This window comes from Hyaena hyaena, unplaced genomic scaffold (assembly GCF_003009895.1).
Source record: "Hyaena hyaena isolate Hyena2069 unplaced genomic scaffold, ASM300989v1 scaffold_509, whole genome shotgun sequence".
NCBI classification, from domain to species: domain Eukaryota; kingdom Metazoa; phylum Chordata; class Mammalia; order Carnivora; family Hyaenidae; genus Hyaena; species Hyaena hyaena.
In genome coordinates, this window is record NW_024081142.1 from 686,133 (window position 1) to 705,369 (window position 19,237).

The window sequence follows — 19,237 nt, forward strand, 5'->3', positions numbered from 1 at the left end:
CCTTTCTGTTTTTTTCACTGTTACACGTATCACCTGTAGGAAAGTGTATAAAACATTTGTAAACAATTTAAAGAATATTTATAAAGAAAATACCCAAGGGCATCTGGGTGGCTCAGTCAGTAGCGTCCAACTCTTGATCTCAGCTCAGGTCGTGATCTTACAGTTTGTGAGTTCAAGCCCCGCATTGGGCTTCTTGCTCCAGCACAGACCCTGCTTGAGATTCTCTCTTTCCCTCTCTCTGCTCCTCCCCTGCTCATTCTCTCTTGCTCTCTCTCAAAATAAATAAACTTAAAAAAAAAAAAAAAACCCAGGTAGCCACTATCCAACTCAAGAACAGAAGTACTGACAGACGGTAAAGCCCATAGGTATCCCCCCATCACAGTCCCCACCAACCCCCAGAGGTAACTACCATTATCCCAACATTGATGACAATGATTTATTTTCTTTATAGTTTAAAGCTTCACAGGTAGATCTCCAAACAATTTTGTTTAGTTTCACTATCTTTCAACTTTAAATAACTAGAAACAGTGTGTCTGTACTATTTCATAACTGTCTCTTTCACTCAGTATTTTTTATGAGAGGTACCTATACTTTTCCATGGTGGTTAACTGTCATTTGTTCTTTCTCTTTGTTGTATAGCATCTTATTGCATAAATATACTAGGATTTATTTATCTTTTCCATTGTTGGAATGGGGTGTTGGGGGTTGTTCTTATTTTGGGGCTTTTATGAACAATAATGTTAAGAACGTTTTCTTATCTGTCTCTGGCTCCTCTAGGTATAAATGTGGCATGGGATTGCTAGGGTACAGGCTCTGCATATCTTGGTCTTTGCTAGAAACACGCGTATTCTCCAAAGTGATTGTACCAATTCACCCTCCTGCTAGCATTTCCGTTGTTCTACACAGTTGCTGGCATTAAATGTAGTTAGACTTCTGTCTTTGCTAACCTGGTAGGTGTGTAGTATCCCACTGTGGTTTTATTTTGCATTTCTCTATTTACTAATGAAGGTGAATACATTTTTGGACATTCACTGGCAATTCTAGGTCAAATTATATAAATATCGTATAGATTTTTGATACGTGTAGTTCAGTTGCCCTCTAAAATGCTGTACCAAATTACTTTATCACTAACGCTCTATAAATACTAAATATTCTCAACAATTGGAAAGATTGAAAAAGGCTTTTTTGGTTTTTATTTCAAATTTGTTTGGTTGCTAGTACATTTGAGTATTTAAAATTATCTTCTAAGGCCCTTTACAGAGACCTGTGTGTCTTCTTGTATTGTCCTTTCGTAGATGGTTTATTGGATGATATTCCAAGTATCTAATTTCTTTTTTTTAATTTTTTAATGTTTTATTTATTTCTGAGAGAGAGAGAGAGACAGCGTGAGCATGGGAGGGTCAGAGAGAGAGGAAGACACAGAATCTAAAGCAGGCTCCAGGCTCTGAGCTGTCAGCACAGAGCCCAACACGGGGCTCAAACCCACAAACCGTGAGATCATGACCTGAGCTGAAGTCAGACACTTAACCAACTGAGCCACCCAGGTGCCCCCCAAGTATCTAATTTCTAATCTACAGTTCTGAATCTAAACTTTCATGGGTATTAAAAGTTTAAGACACATTTGACTTTAAGTGGGGCTTATTTGGGATAAGGACTTCTTTTTTTTTTTTTTTTTTAAGATTTGATTTTTAAGTAATCTCTACAGCCAACATGGGGCTTGAACTCACAACCCTGACGGAGATCAAGAGTCACATGTTCCACTGACTGAGCCAGCCAGGTGTCCCAGAGACAGTGACTTCTAAATGACCATTTTTGAAGGTGTATTTCAGTGCACTGATGTCTGTGAATCTGCTATAAATATTCAGAAGGAATAAAACAAAGGGGCGTGACTCCTGCTTCCACAACGATGGGAGTAGACATACTTTCTCATATTTCTCCTAAGTACAACTTAACATTATATGTAAGACAAAGATAAGAAGATTGAAATAACACAACTGGGTGGCTCAGGCGGTTAGGCATCTGACTCTTGGTTTAGGCTCAGGTCGTGATTCCACAGTTCATGAGAGGGAGCCCCATGTCAGGCTCTGTGCTGACAGCACGGAGCCTCCTTGGGATTCACTCTCTTCCCCTCTCTCTGCCCCTCCCCTGCTCATGCTCTCTCTCTCCCTCTCTCTCTCTCTCAAAATAAATAAACTTTAAAAACAATTAATAAAAGAAGACTGAAAGGTAGAAGGAAGAAGGCAGACCAGATAGGAGCCTCAAAAGTTGAATGATATGGTAATGGGTTCCCTCGGTTTTCTTTTTGCCTTGTGGACCCTAGATTGGATGCTAGAGAGGATGGCTACCAGACACCAATGGACACAGATCAAAAAGGCTACAACAAAAGCCTGCTCTCTCTGGTCAAAAGACAGGGAAGGGGTCCGGACAGATACATTTAGAAAGTAACATCTCTGCTGCAGCCAAAAAACAAAGGAAAAACTGAGGACCCAGTCCCCGCCCATTCTAGCGAAGGCTGACTGGGGACCTAAACTTCATCCTCTCCAGGTGCCTCCAAACACCCACCAAGATGATGTTGGAGAAGGCTGATAAAGGAGTCAGAACCTTCATCCTGCCTAGGTAGTAATGGGGCCCTTCTTCTCCACCCCCACCCAGTCGTAATAATAGGATGGTATCAAATGGAGACTAAAGGAGAGTCAGGATTTTTACCAGCATCAAGCAGAAAGGAGGTCACTTCTCTGCCCTGCCTCCTCGTCACTATGGTGTAAGTAGAAGCCACAGGAGGACAGTAATGAGATGTTCCTATTCCCTGTCCAGCTAGGGAGGTATCAACGGAGACCTAATCGGGACCTGGAAAGCCCAGGTCTGCCCAACTGTATTGACGAGCCACTCCCTTAGGTGTCAGTAAAGGCTAGATGCTGGCCTTAAGTGCCAGGAAGACTTTGTTTCCCTGGAGACACAAATGATCTTATTTCCCTTTTGTTTTGCTTTCAAGACTCCCGGAGCCAAATGTGGTATACCACTGGCCCACTCATACATGTATTTACTTTCCTTCAGTCTGATGTCCTAATTCACATGTTCCTGGACCTTGAATTTGCGTTATGTATACTGTGATGTTCTTCGGATGAGTCAGTTCAGCTTGGCTACGTTCTTCAGTTTTTCAATCAAACACGAATCTAGGTGTTCTTGTGAAGGTATTTGGTAGCTGTGATTAAAGTCTGTGATCAGTTGACTTTCAGACAGGGAGATGATCTGGGTAGACACGATTCAATCAGTTGAAAGGCCTTAAGAGCAGAGCTGAGGGTTCCCTGATGAGGAAGAAATTCCACCTGTGGATAGCAGCTTCCACCCCACCCCTACCCCCAGCCCCATGCCTGAGACTTCCAGCATGCCCTTCTTGACGGGCTCTGTGGATTTCATACTTGCCTAGCCAGCCTCTACAATCACGACAGACCATTTCTTGCACTATATCTCATAACACTCATATATCTCCTATGACTTTTGTTTCGTTGCTTGCATCTTAAGTGGGACACATATTTTCTAATTTACTGTATTTATTATAGTAGCTGTCCCTAACCATTGTGGAATGAACCACAGCTTACATAATAGGTATAGGTTCCTTATACATTTTACTAGTCTCCCCGAGGATCAAGCTCAATTGTCACGTGTTCTCTTAATTTCCCTCCTAACTCAAATATTTTCTACCTTCATCCCTTCTCTTCCTTCTTCCTTGGTTCTATCGCCTCCCACCTCCTGTACCTCTTTACTTGATCACTATCTCTCTCCAAATATTCCCTTAGATTATACAAAATTCATTTGACATTTCAGTCCCTATGAATTCTGATACTACTCTCTTTCCCTTGACTGTCAAGCTTCTTACAAATGCATTCTGTTTTCTCTTCTTCCATTTCCTCATTGTTTACCCACTACTGCCTGGTTTTCATATCTACTACTCTACTGAAACTGATCCCTTGAACCATCAAATACTTCCAATTCACCAAATCTAACTAGAGCAGGACCTGCTAGTTGCTTTCCAATATCCATTCTCCCCCTTCTTCCTGGGTAATAGAATCCTGAAATGCTGTCTAGCCAAAAAGGTACATTTCTCAACTGCCTTTGCCCCTAGGAGTGGCCTTTTAGTCAACAACGGCCAATGAGATGTAGAATAATTATAGAATGGCATTTCCATAACATTCTTTAAAAGGTTGGGTTATTGCCACCTCTTCCCATCCTTTCTCTTTCTTCCTGGAATACAGATGAAATGTCTGGAGCATTAGCATCTATCATGGGTCAAGAGATGACTTTGAGGACATGTGTTGAGTAGGATGGGGCTGAGAGATATAAGGACTTCAATTTTTTTCCTTAATGATGTGAGACAGTTGCCAAATCAATGTTGGACTGACTTCTTTCAGACCTCTGTGTAAGAAAAGAGATGCTTGCATGTTTAAGACACTGTAGCAGAGTCTCTGTTCAGCTAAATGCAATCCCTAATGGATACACCAGGGGTCCATCATTGTTTGTTCATTCATCCATTACACAAATATTTGCTAAGTACTACTTTGTGCCAGGCATCATTTTAGGCATGGGTATACAGTACAAATAAGAAAAGCAAAGTCTGCCAGGTTTGAAATGTTTAGATATATAGAGAAATCACAGTGCAGTTATTATTATTTTTTTTTTAATAAGCAGTAGATGAAAGGAAAGGATGACGGTGTATAGATCTGGGATTTACTAGCCTATGGTTTAGGCTAATAATTTTAAGTCACTACTTAAAACTTCAATACAATTATTTCGGGAAGGAAGGCAGAAAGAGAAAATAAGTCTACAGCTAAGCCCTGGGACACTCTAGTATTTGGAGGTCTGGCAGAAGCAGAGCCAGAGGGGGAGAGGCCTGGGGTAAAAGGAGAGCCAAAGCAGTGTGCTATCAGGGAAGCCTAGAGGAGAAAAGTGCTGGGGGTGGGGGGCGGAGGAGGGGTGGAGGAGAGCAGGCAGTGGGAAGAGTCAGCAGCACACTCCCTGAGAGGCAGGGTCAGGCACAGACGGAGAACTGGCTGTACTTCATCCTCACAGGAGATTAACTGTGAACCTAACGAAGCTTAAGTTTAAGTTTCACAGCTTGTCACCAGAACAGCTCCTTCCAATGCCTGTCCCTAATTTCGTATCTGCAGTTTTGTATTCTTTTGCTTAGAGGATTCTCCAAATTGTATGTCCTCAAGCCTCATAAAACCTAGGGCCATATCACATCTCTGTGATAACCTGACCACATATCCTTCACGGACATCATTTCTTCCTTACCCTCTGCCACTGTTCTCCTCTCCTGCCATTCCCTAAATGAAGACCTGGGCTAATGCTTGACCTTAACCTTGTCCTTGCTACGCTGTGCCTCTGTGAACTGATTCCTCCCTCTCATCCCTACATGAGAGCTACTTCCAGCACAGATCTCTCCTTCCCAAACATGGGCAAAGAATTATGCCCTTTTGAAAGTAATGTGCCATGATAAAAATGTGTCTTTTTATAGAGCTCATGAGCAAAAGATGAAAGGACAGGCTTGGCCCCGTCAGTACCAATCGTTGGCAGGCTCTTTCAGAAAAGAAGTAGAAAGCAACGTGTGTCAGAAAGATGGAAGTCAGACTTTTATAACCTAATGTGCAAAGGGACATCCATCACGTCTTGCCTTTTTCTACTGATAGATCTGTCCCCTCACCCCCCAACCCCCGCCCCAAGGGACAGGATTGCAGTAAGTGGAGCGAATACCAGCAGTCGGGCATCCCTGGGAGCTATTTTAGGAGCTGCCTGCCACACAGCCCCTGCCCTCCAGCAACCCCCAGCAAGGCTGAGAAAGCATTATGTAAGTACGTGAGAAAGACCAAGGTATCGCCCGCGGAGCTGCCTATCTATGTAGGTGGCTGTTAGTTACTCTACAGTCGAGAAGCTGTGTTCCTGTCACGTTACCCGCGACAAGTTGTAGATCGTCGCTTATCTTCGGCGTACTTTGAGATGCGTTCCACACAGGATGGATGCCCTCCTCTCCTCTCGCTCCAGAATAATGCTATAATAATGTAAAATGTAAGCTTACAAATCTTACTAAGAGCCGTGCTATGTGGGTTGTTCAGTAGTCCCCGTTCTCTCTCTCTCTCTCTCTCTCTCTCTCTTTTTTTTTTTTTTTTTTTTGCATTGCAGCTAATCGTGAAGTACCGTGTCTCCATTTCATTTGCCACGTTGTGGTCAAAGCTCCACCAAAATACCCCTCTTCGTTAAAGAAGGAGACAACTTTAACTCCCGGGATACGAGTTACTGGGATTAACGCGGAAGCTCGAGTTTCGCAACTGATCGGTTGAGTTTTCCTCATGTTATAGAAGGAAAAAAAAAAAAAAAAAAAGACCAACAAGCACGGGGGCTTGTTATTAATCGCCCCAAACCCGCGACGGACGTCGGTATTGGCCCGCAAGGCGACCACCGTGCGCACCCCTCCGCGGGTTCCCGGAGTGAAGGCTCGGGCTCGCATCACGGCCCCCGCGTGTAGTTCCACCCCACGCCAGCGGGGGCAGAAGCGGTCCCGGCGCAGCCCGGTTTGCAACCCTGCCCGGTCTCTGTCAGACCCGACCAAGTCAGTGTGGGAGGGGGGGAGACCGTAGACACGGCAGCCCCACGCCCGGGCTTGCTTTCCTGAGCATAGGCTCGTGCTTGTGGTGGGCGTCTGTAAAGCACCGTATAACCCCGCGGGTTCCACCGCCCGGCGCGCAAGCGCAAAACCCCCGAGCCGCTGGCGCCAGGCCGGCCGTGTCCCCCCGCCCCCGCCACGCTCGGCCGAGGAAGGTGCGCTCCGGCGGGCCCGGGCCCGACCCGGAAGCTGCTGCGCGGGCTGCGCTCGCCTCTTGCCGGGGAAACTCGGGGCCGCCCGAGTCCTGGAGCGCGCCGCGGCCTCGTTCCCCGGGCCCCGTGGGCCCCATGGGACTCCATGACGACGGCAAGGGCCCGGCCGGGGGGCGGGCTACCCGGGTGGGGCCGCGGCGCTCCGGGGGCCTCCGCGGCGGCCTGGCCGTGTTCGCCGCCGTGGCCGCCGTGTTCACCCTCACGCTGCCCCCCTCGGTGCCGGGGGGAGACTCGGGTAAAGTATCCCAGGGCCGCCCTCCTGCCCCCTCCCTCGTCGGTCGGCTCGCGCACTCCATCGCCCCCCTCCGCGTCCTCCCCGGCCCACTGCAGCGTTTTGCGTGATTCCATCCCTGTAACCGGGTTCTGTGGTTCTCAGGCTTGGAGAAGGAGGGGCTTGTGGGTTTTCGCCCGGTGGGACTCCGCGACCTCTCCCCTTGCCCGGGTCCGTTTTGGGGGGGGCCGAGTTTCCGTTTTACATTCTTTTTCAGCCCACAAATACTACTTACTGCGTCCTTACCGTGTTCCGGACAAAAGGAGTAACAGTGGTGGTGACCAAGTGTCGCGGAGAGTATTCCACTGCGGGTGGAGACCGTACCCCAACTACCGGATAAACAGTGACATGTTGAATAGTGAGGAGGGGAGAGAGCACGGGGGAGACGTGACGGAGAGTGGGGCAGCTAGTGGCTCCGCCAGAGAGGCTAGCCAGGAAGGGCCCCTGAGCTGCAGGTTGTAGTTGAAACCTGAATGTTGAAAAGAAACCGGCCATGCAAGAAATTTGAGGGAGAGCACCGGAGAGTGGAAGCTAGTTGTGGCTTAAGGCACGCTGCTTCTATTAAAAAGAAAAGCAGGGACCGTTAAGTGACACGAGCAATTGTTCCATATTTGTTATACGGTTGTCCTATATTTGGGATGAAGCACAAGATCCAGGGTCCGTTTTTGACTTTTGCGTTGCCGCCAAACGAAAGGACCATCCAGTAATGCCTACTTTTGCCAGAATGGTGGTGTAACTTCAGATCGTGAATCTATAGATTGAAAACGTGGAGTGTACTAGTTATCTTTTGCTACCTAAGAATTTAGCCGCAAATTTAGTGGCTTCAAACAGCCAGTATTTATTATCTCACATTTTCCGTGGATCAGGAATCTGGGTGCCTTTGGCTGGGTGCTCTTACTCGGGTCGGGGTTGTTGGCATGGTGTGGTCGGGAGCTGCATCATCTCAAGGCTCATCCTGGGGAGGAACCGCTTCCAACCTCATTCCAGTTCTTTGCCAAGTGGGTCTCTTGGGAAGCCCACTCCTGTGACGAGAAAGATGGCACCTTCGTCTGACAGATCGGTCATTTTGTAAACCTAGTCGTGGAAGTGATTGATGCACAACTGCTCTGTTTTATTCCTGGAAGTTAGTGAGTCCAGCCCACACCCAGGAGTTGGGGGTCACTGAGGGCCATCTTCAGGGCTGTCTGCCGCATTGAGGATCCTTGATGTTCCTTTTACAAATCATTACCTTTAATCTTTCTTTCAAGTCCTGTTGAACAGAAAGGAGCAGTATTTCATTAGTATAGTCGGGAATGGAGTTACCATGTCTTCAAGGCTTACATTAAATAATTGAAATAACTATTGTTGTGAGAGATTTTTTTTTAAGGTGTGAGTTTTTTTTAATTTTTAAAATTTAAATCCCAGTTAATTAACATATAGTGTAATAATGATCACAGGAATAGAATTTAGTGATCATCACTTACATATGACACCCAGTGCTCATTCCAACAAGTGCCCTCCTTAATGCCCATCACCCATTTAGCCCAACCCCCCACCAGCAACCCTCAGTTTGTTCTCTGAATTTAAGAGTGTCCTATGGTTTGTCTCCCTCTCTGTTTTTATCTTGTTTTTGCTTCCCTTCCCCTACGTTCATCTATTTTGTTTCTTAAATTCCACATAGGAGTGAAATCGTATGGTATTTTTCTTTCTCTGATGGACTTCTTTCACTTAGCATGATACACTCTAGTTCCATCCACGTTGTTGCAAATGGCAAGATTTCATTCTTTGTCATCGCTGAGTAATATTCCTGTGTGTGTGTGTGTGTGTGTGTCACATGTCCTTTATCCATTCATCAGTATATGGACATTTGGGCTCTTTCCATAATTTGGCTAGTGTCGATAGTGCTGCTATAAATATTGGAGTGCATGCGCCTCTTCAAATCAGCATTTTTGTATCCTTTGGATAAGTACCTAGTAGTGCAATTGCTGGGTCATAGGGTAGTTCTGTTTTTAATTTTCGAGGAACCTCCACACTTTTCCTGTGTGGCTGTGCCAGTTTGCATTCCCACCAGCAATGCAAGTGAGAGTTTTGACAATGGAGAGCATTACTCAAAGATTGAGTAGTTGTGTACCTTAAAAAAAAAAAAAGAAAAACATTGACATGGACAGTTACCATAGTTCTTTGAACCTGCAACATTGCGGTGGGGGTGGAGGAACGAATAAAAATAACTAACACTTACTGAGCTCTTACTACATGCCAGGCACTGTTCTGAGTGCTTTACGTGGATTGTCGTTTTAATCCAGTTACTATCCCTATGAGGTAGGTACCATCAAAAGCTTCCTTGTCTAGCTGACAAAACTAAGGCCATCCTGTGTCCATAATCACACAGCTAGAAAGTAGGGGCAGTCAAGGAAAGAACTCAAGTAGTTCGACTTAAAACGTGCTTGCTTAATCTCTGCTCTAAGTTTTGTTAAATCTGTCATCACATATATACAGATACTTGAAGTCTATGATTGGTGTCTTTATTAATACTGCCTTTTATTTTTTCCCCAGTAGAATAAAGTTATCTATTTAGATTGAGTTACCAGACTTTTTAGGTGTTCTCATTTGTTTAGTTTGGTGCTAAACAGTGGTTGCTTGTAATATTTTGGTGTTCATTGTTGGAAACGATAAGTAAACCTTCCCAAGTATTGCCAGTGAATTTGTATAATCCTATCTTTGATGATTTTGTTTATGTGTTGAAAGTACTGTCCTGGAATGTTTCTGTTTATCAAATATATTTTTTATCAATAAACGGAACACATCTCAAAACCAATATAAAGTATGTATTTTTCTTCCTGATAAGTCTTAAATTATACTCCATAAGCCGATCACATTGTGTGCCCTCGCCAGAATCATTTTTTGCACTACTTGATACATATAGTTGATTTATGGGCAGGAATACTCATTCTTTGGAGGAGAGTGTGGGAATCTAGCATTCACTTCTCTTGTTATTCTCAGGACAAATAAATTAGCTTATTTATGGGTTTATATACTTTAAGGGTACTGTCTTTAACAGACTTGATAGATGAAAATATAACTGTGTAATTAATATAAAAATAATACAGAGGGAGCTGGTTTTCCTAAAGGTTAAGCATCTGTGAACAGTTCCAAGCTTGCCACCCATTTGTGTCTCAGACAGAAAGCTGTAATTCTCGAACTTGAATGCACCTCAGAATTGCCTGGGAAACAGGCCCCAATGCCAGAGGGTCTTAATATAGGTAGGTTTGTTGAAGGAATCTTCATTTTAAAGCATCCAGGTAATTCTGGTGCAGGTTGTAATAGGACTTAAGTTTGAGGAAGCCCTAGGGTAAAGATTTGGGAGAAACCAGGAGGCTCTTCCTCCCCCCACCCCCGCCCAAGTTACATTCTCTTTTCAGTTAATCATATTCAATTTTAAGAGTAATGTTTCCCTTTAGCTTTTTCCAAGGATACATCTATAGACTTTAGTAATAGCTATGGTTTCTATTTAGATAGTAGTTTAGATACATTTGATAAGACTTGGTGACGGAAGTTTTTCACGTTTCCTGATTTTTATACCAACAGAACTCAGTAAAGAAAAACAGCATTATGTCGGGTGGCTCAGTGGGTTACGTGGCCTACTCTTGATTCTGGCTCAGGTTCGGGAGTGGGAGCCCTGTATCTGCAGCTGTGCTATCAGTGCAGAGCCTGCTTGGGATTCTCTCTCTCTCCTGCCCCTCCCCCACATGCATGGGCTCTCTCAAAATAAATGAACTTAAAGAAATAAGAATAACAGCATACTGGCTTTTTAATGGTAAAAAGAAGTTAGAGAAGGTAGGCTATTTTTCTTAAATGCAAGTCTAAATATATTTTACATAGAGGAGAATAGTGACTTTGAAAATGTGAATTTAACCGTGTTTCATCATAACTACAGAAATACCAAAAAGCAGATGAAAACAATTTCGGTCTGAAGACACGCTAATCCATTCCGGGGTAAAACTATACAATATCCTTGACAGTTGTTACAAAAAGAATGGTTACTTTGAATTCTTTTAGGCCATAAACAATTTCTTTCAAAAGTCTTTAAGATACAGAAAGCGCCTTTGGTTTCCAAGGTGCTCTTGAATATCTCCAGAATGAAAAGCTGTCCTTACATAATTGACTTAGGTGAGCAGTATCTGTCTTTGGGTGCTCTTGTGAGGCTTCTAGTCATTCTCCCTAAGATAGGGCATCTTAGTAGCAAGGATGACAATATGATTTGTCTTATTGTCAACCTCTGTGTGCAGTGCTTGAGTCAGTTTCTTTGTGTGCCCAGCGGAGGGAGAGGTGGGGGGTCTTGAGAGACTCCTGAAGTGGATAGGATAATATTTTCAAGTTCGTCGGAAAGACAGAAACGAAAACAACCAGAATATAAGGCGATGACAGAGGTTAGAGCAGGTTCTACAGAGGAGGAAGAGGTGATTAGTTTTGGTGGGGGAGGCTGGGGAAGGATGTGGATAGGGAAAGGTGTACCTGAGAAGGTGGCAATTGAATTAGGCCTTGAAGGGTTTATAAGAGAATACTGGGTGAGAAAATGAGTGCTAAGAGGTGCAAAAGAGAACCATTCCAGAGGAACTGTGAGTAATCAGACTTGACTGAGGCGGCCTAGGTTCATTGATGTAAACCTTGTAAAGGGCCCTTAAAGCCCTAGAGGGCTAGCATATCGTACTGAGGAATCTGAACTTCATTTAGTAAACTGAGAGCAGCCATTGAGAAATTTTGGATTAGTGATATAGTCCAACCTTTTTTTGGGAGGTGTGATGGCAATATGTGATTTCAGGATGAAGATGAATGGAGGTAGAAAACTGGTCAAAGATATTGCTATAGTCCAGGCCAGAGGGCGAAGATTTACATCATGGCTGGGACAGTAGAAATGAAAAGAGTATTAAAATTAATATCCATGGAAGGATAGAAAATGGACATTAATACATTTCTTAATAGATAATAGTAACTTTCATAAACCATCAACATTGATTTCTTACATTGTACTATATAACAGTGTACAGGAATGAGTCAGAAATAGTCCCTGTGCTCTGGATACTTAATATATTAACAAATAGGCCTTGAATTACTACATTGTAATTTTAGAAATAATCACTGATGGCGAGGAATTATAAAGGACTACGTCAGTAACAGAATGATTTAGTGGTTTGAAGAAATATGGTCATCAGAGCTTCCCCAAATAACCTGGAGCTACTAAGTATTTGGCAATCATTTGAAGATAGCCAGTGTAATTAATGTAGAGAAGGTATTCAAATGCCAGTTTAGGGCAGAATAGTACATGTTACTGAGTGTCCAAGCCTCAGATGTCTGCATGGGTTACATATAAAGTTGCATCTTTGTAGAAATTTTAAAACTAAAATCTTGAGGGCTACTACAGTATTCACTAACATTTCATAAGAGTGTTTATATATTTGCAAGTGTGTACAACTTTCAGGAAGGCACTTTTTAAAAACTAGAATTCACCTATATTTCCACTGACCAGTTATTAAAAGCTATCAGAGATCATTTGTTCAGTAAGACCTAAGGGAGAAAATATCCTTAGATTATTTCATGCTGTTAAATCTCTACAGATTTACAGTTTTATCCAGTCAAATTAATGCAAAACCCCAGTGCAAGCATTTGGATTTTGAAAACTTTGGAGGAGTGTCATTTTCTAATAGTAATTATTGGTTTTACATTATTTTTTCACAGGGGAACTGATCACAGCCGCACATGAGCTTGGAGTAAGTATTAGTTTTATTGTTTAATCAATGCTCTCATTAACAGTTTTAGGAATTAAGAAAGTTTAATTAAGCATGGAGTAAAGTAGATTAATTTATTTTCAAACCCCAGTTTTTAGTAACTTATAAGTACAGTACGTGACAATTTACTTTAAGTTTTAAATCCAATTAAACTAAATTATAAAGCAAAGCCTTTACTATATATACAGTAGCTGGCTTATTATCACCCCAAATTTTGTATAAGCTATGGAGAATAAAATAAATCGGGTTAACAGTTTTAATAAGTTTATTATTTAATAAACTTTATTATGGTGCCTGATCCCTTTAGGCAAGACCTTAGGACTGTCAGCATGGTGGTAATCCGATAGCAGTGTGGTCTTTCAACTTTCTAACCAATACGATATTTCAGAACCTGCTTTTTTTTGCAATAGCCTTTTAAATGACCCTAATGTACTGTGAACCCAGAGAACAAACTGCTTAAGAACTGACAATGAAATATGTCACCCTTTCTCTACGTGACACGCCATGTGGTACGCACTGCCAAATCCACGAAAGAAAATATTTATTTGTATTGGCACAAAAGGATTACAATAGAAAACCACTTCTCAAACATTGAGTCATCGCCTCTTAATCTTGATACTTGCCCGAGAAAAGGGCTCCTTTCCAATTAAAGCCAGTGTGACTCTTCAGTGGGTGAAAACCTTCTAACCTGCTGATTTTTCCATAGGTTGCCCATCCTCCTGGCTATCCTTTGTTCACTCTGGTGGCTAAACTGGCAATTATGCTATTTCCTTTCGGTTCAGTTGCCTACCGAGTCAATCTTATGTGCGGCTTATTCGGAGCTGTAGCTGCGTCATTACTTTTTTTCACCGTTTTCAGGTAAAGTAGTTGATCAGTTAAAGTTCATTTTGGCTAATTGGAGATGTAGCTTTCTTATGGTCTAAGTGCATACGTTAAAAAAAAAAAAAGCTTTGTTGCTTGAATGGGCTTTCTAATCACTCATGTGATTTCACTTTCTTAATTTCCAGTAATTTCATATGCCTTTGACCCTCGGATGATTACACAGTTGGTTGTGCTTCGTACAATGGAGTAAAGGTGTCGCTAGTTCATTATCACAATTCTCTGGTTAGGCAGAACTAATAGGGTTTGTCATTTTATGAAGATGCAGATGGGCCAGTTTAATTCAACAATATGAAGTTCATCTTTTGGTAAATGGTAAATACCATTTAATTACTCACAGTGTTGCTGACGGGCAGCTGCCTGTCAGAGCCAGAGCTAGTACCTAATTAAATTGTGTTCTAAATCCGCACATGTTGTCTACATTTTAGAATGAGGCTGTTAACTAAGGAAATAAATTTGGGATACGGTTTTAGTAAGGTTTCACTTTGTTCCATTATAGTGGTAGGGAAGGGAGGCAGATTAGATCCCACTTACGTCATTGATGGAAGGCTTTCTTAGTCTGGAAGGCTACCTTGCTTGTAAAAAATGGGTCATTAGTTTAGGGTGTTGGTAAAGTTATTTGTCTCCATTCTTAATTCTGTCTATCCTATGCCTAAAGAGATTATAGTAAAAAATACAGATGATGCTTCCTGCAAAGGGAGAGCCAAATTAAAACCCTTCTTCAAAGACTACTGCAGTTTTTATTATAAAAATAAATTTTTGTATGTAAATATAGTATGATTTTAATAGACAGTTTCAAATGCCACTTTTTGGAGACTAATGTTTATTTTTATTTGTGTTAGTCATAATATTGCCCTTCCAGTTTCCTTTTTCATTATTTACAGAAAGGTAAAAATTAACATAATTATGACTCTAAAGCTTACTTTTAAATTTATTTGTGGAAAGCTTTCAGATTCAAGTGTTGTAACTGTTGATCATTTACTAGATTTTTATCTCTATTATTTAATTCATTTGTATTTCAGTCTTACAGGTTTTCAGTGATAGCCAAATCTTTAAATATGAAATGTTAAAATAACATCCCTTCTTGGATTGATTAGTATTATGAATACTTTTTTTCTAAACGATTAAAATAATCGTCTTTAGAATTATTTCTCCTGAGTCGTTTATAATTAAGAATCCGTCATTATTTCTATTCAGAGAAAAACTGATGTTTTAAAATTTTTCAGTATCTAGGTTGAAATATAGAATTTACTTGTACTGTGTTGAATGTATAAATTAACAATTTTCCTAAGGTATTTAAGACAAAGGCACATAAAGGAAGTTAATAGTTGTATTTATTTTGGTAGTTCATCTGTATTTTATTTGTTTTATTTTATTTTAAATTCTTTATCTGTATTTTAGAAGGTATTTCTATGACATGTATATTTAAATGCTACTTGGCTACACAAAGCTCTTATGCAAATAAAGTGATTTGTTTTCTGAAACTCTTCCGTGCTCTTCACTATCTTAATTGGTGATACCATTCCCCATGAAAACCACTGTAAAAATCATACATAAAAAGTCTTTATCTTTACTGAATCCAAATAGCTTTGGACAATAATTTTCCTTTGAGTTGTCCACGTTTAAAATACCTTTTATTATTATGCTTGATTATAATGGGTTTTAGATTAGCACACTTATTAACCTATGACCCTTTTAATACAGTCTTAATGATAAATTTGTATATTTGCTGACAGATGCTTTAAATCAAAAACTCTTAATGTGACTAAACTGGATATTTGAGTGGTTTTAGTAATGTTTTAGTAATATTGTACTTGGGAAAGTTGCTTTCTTTCAGAGAAGGGATCTAACAATATTATCTCTTACATACATTTTAATATGAAAATGCTTCATTATTTTGAATACAAATAATTGACAAGGTACACGTCCTTTGGGAACAACCTAGTTCAAGTGGCAAATCTGTTTTGTCAAACAATAGACACCCTTCAGGAAAGAGCAAGCCATCTCTATGGTAATAGGACTAACAGTAGCCTATTGAATGAGTGGAAGAAGACATTATACAATGTCAGCTGGCTTGTTACAATTTCATTTGTTGTATGACCTGAACTTAACCTTTAAAACCTTTCTTCTGTGAATATAAACCCAACAGCAGGACACAGTTTTTGTACAGCCATTACAGTGACAGCTTTTTTTTTCCCCCCCCGCCCCAGCGTATAGTAAATGTGTTCCTTTACAGGTTGACTCCTTTTATCAGAATTTGTTTGGGAGACATTTTACTACTTTATTCATTTACAGGCCAAATCATCATTCCACTTTGTTGTTGGATATTGAAGGGTTTTGATCTAGGAAACAGTTTTATTCTTTCTTTCCCCCATCACTTAAGAGCACATTACTGTACACGTAGGATTAGTGCTGACTGGTGTGCAGTAAATTAATTCTTTTAACAGGTTTAGATTTTTTTCAGGTAATTGTTCACATGGCATTCACTATATTTAGCTCTTGGGGTGGACATAAAGACCTTCTGTACCTTTTAAACAAAGATTGCATTTTAAAAGCAAATTTCTGTTTAAATGTGTTGATGTAAAAAGCTCCATTTTTTTTCAGTAAACATGACTTAGGTTGAAAGAACAATTTATTCGTTGTTTCCAATTACGATGTAATTTTTGCTTTCTTTGCGCCCTTCTCTTGCTTTTAAAAGCCATAAGATGTCATTAACACTGCATTTTTTGTCAATCTTTCCTAATGGTTGGCAAGAACTCATGTGTGTGTGCTTTGCCCTAATGTAGAAATCGTATGAGTGAAACGGCACACAGAAAGCTGTATGTGTCATAGTAGTTTATTGAATCAAAAATAGTAAGATTGTGGCCGTTGTTTCTGTATGCATTTATTTATGTATTGTCCCCTTCAGGGGTATTTTTAAGCATTCATTACATTAAAGGAGTTTAACACATTTCATTTATATGAAATAGTATTCATTTTATTAATATGTGCATCTATGTTTTTAAGACTACGAAACACAGTGATTCGTAGGAACTGGGATTTTCTCTTTCAAGGCCATTGAAGTGAACAATTTTTAAGTTTCAGAGCACAATATTTAAGGTGTCATGTTTGAAATTCACAAATCCTATTAATACAAAATTTAAGAAGTTATAGGCCTTGTAAATCACAAATCTGAACACGCCGTAGCATTGCTTAGCACTTGAATTTCAAACTTATTTTGTAAGAAATATCAAGCTAGGTCCTATATGCTTAGTAAGGAAGGAGCACTGAAATCACAATCGCTGAATGTCAGCGTGCCTTACATCTCATATGTTCTGGTATCACTAAAAGAAGAGGGAGTATGCTGAGAGCATTGAAAAAAATTCTTTACCTCAAGGAAGATTTAAATTGCTTATGATCTCAGATGAGGGTGTATCTTGTATCATTTATTTTGGAAGTTACAGGGCAAGAGATATATTCGCAATAGGCTCGAGAGTCAGCATATCCCATCCAAACTATTATGGACCAAATGGAACTATAGAAGAATTCATTCAACAGTGCTTGTTGGGGATTCATGTGACTGAAAGCAAAACTATTTTAGTTTTTATAATCAACATCCAGTGCTTATTTTAAGGAATTAAGACAGAGTCACTAACCATTAAACAATTTTTTGGGGTTTTTTTCCTAGGAGGTACTGTTTTAGAACACTCACATAAAAAAAAAAAACCTTCTAACACCGTTAATATTGTACAGTAAGAAACCAGATCCCTGTTGTCAACCACGTTAGCCAGAACAGAGGAGTATTCATAATAATTAAAGGTATATTGAAACTATGCCTATTTACTACAAAGAACTTACAACCAGTTTCAGCGATATTTAAATATCTTCTGGCGGATTGTTTTGTGCCAAGTATTTTATTTATGGGGTACTTTATTTTGTGTAAGCGATATAATTCTAAACGTTATGCTGCCGCTAAAAATGAATTGGCTAAAACTTTTCGAAGAGGAATTCTTGATTCTGAGCGCTGCGTTTGCGATCCTTACAGCTTCAGCTAAGACTCCATTCAATAAAGAATAGAAAATTAAAATGCCATACCTTCGAGAATGTAGAATCGCCTGCTTAAGGGACATTTGGATTTTCCAGCTCAAAGAGTATTTTAGATTATTGCCATAGAGAATAATGTGAAGCTCTTCCTAATTTCAGAGGTAACTACGCATAAGTAACAAATAGGCCCCAAGTTTTTGTAGTTGAAGAAGAATGGAAAGTACTGGAGCATTAATTTCCATTCAGGAGAATATCTGTCTTGATCCCTGGTTAATTGATCATATATTTCCCTCATACTTGTATTAAAATTGCATTGACTCAGACCGGTTAAGCGTATTAAGAGCTTGGTTCATTTGCATTTTCTTATAAGTAGAGGGACATATTAGGCTCAAATAGCAGCACTTCGTTTTGAAGGGGGAGAAAAGCAGGGCGAAAACTCTTTTTTAAGACTGTAGAGTCTTTGCTGACAGCTAGTCAGAGTTAGAATTAGTTCAAGGAAATGTTAATAACGCGCCGGCTGGCCTAATCCCTTTGATATCACCAGGTATCCTCCTGTTCATGGGTTAATTGCTTTAAAAGCGAAGGCAATATTCTGAGCGGTGGGCCGCTTCACCTTTTCACAGCTGTTACCATTGAGTGACAACTAAATCCCATGTGTAAGATGAGGAAGAGCTCAATCTCCAATTGGGAGAAAATTTATGTAAACCGCAATCCCTTCAGAATGTGCGGAAGTCATAGACTTTCTTGATTTACTCTGCTTTTCCCAGAAAGCTCTATTGTTCACTTTCCTAAGTCCCATCAACCCTTTGTAGCAGAATATCACAGCGGCAGCAGATAGCTTGAAATATATAAATGCTATCATAGCTCTGATTAATAGCAGTGCTTATGAGTCAAGTCTGATAACAGAGCAGCTCTCCACTCAATTTCAGATACTGCTAATGGAATCTGTCTTCTCCAATTGTAATATGAGAAGGCCTAATTTGCCATGGAGCTTGGAGCTGTCACCAGTAGGGGATTGTGGGGTCAGATGGGAGCTGCCAGGTTTTTGCCCTGCAGCTTGTATCTCTCACTTTGAATAGAGCAGCCCCCTGCCTGCCAGTTAGCTGATAGGCCGCTGTGGGGTTTATGCCACTATATACAATAGCAAAGGGCTGCATAGGCTGACTTTATAATTGTGAAGCTAGCTCATATTTCCACAGCTACTGTGCTGCATAATTTCTAATAAGTGGTTTTAACAAATGTCAGATTATGAAAAGTTTCCTCAATTACAAAAACTTATAAAACATTCAAATTGCTAAATCTGTTTCCTGCCGAGATGTTGCCACTGGAACTAGTCAGCAGTCATTAGGGCTATCATAATAAATGCATATATCTCTTAACATCACAAATGAAGTTATGGATCACAACTCACAGATGATAGGAGATGTGCTAC

At 40.7% G+C, this 19,237-nt stretch overlaps 1 protein-coding gene across 3 annotated transcripts in view; it reads left to right on the top strand.

Moving 5' to 3' along the window:
- The first annotated feature begins 6,827 nt into the window (after positions 1-6,827).
- The window catches only part of TMEM260 (transmembrane protein 260), a 71,856-nt gene continuing 59,446 nt past the window's right edge, over positions 6,828-19,237 (top strand). For all 3 annotated transcript variants that reach the window (XR_005532249.1, XM_039255134.1, XM_039255135.1), the window contains exons 1-3: positions 6,828-7,105; positions 12,854-12,885; positions 13,610-13,761. Coding sequence is in view for 2 of the 3 variants with exons in the window: in XM_039255134.1 (XP_039111065.1) it covers positions 6,946-7,105; positions 12,854-12,885; positions 13,610-13,761 (344 nt within the window). In the remaining variant the exon portion in view is untranslated. The remainder of the gene's footprint in view (positions 7,106-12,853; positions 12,886-13,609; positions 13,762-19,237) is intronic.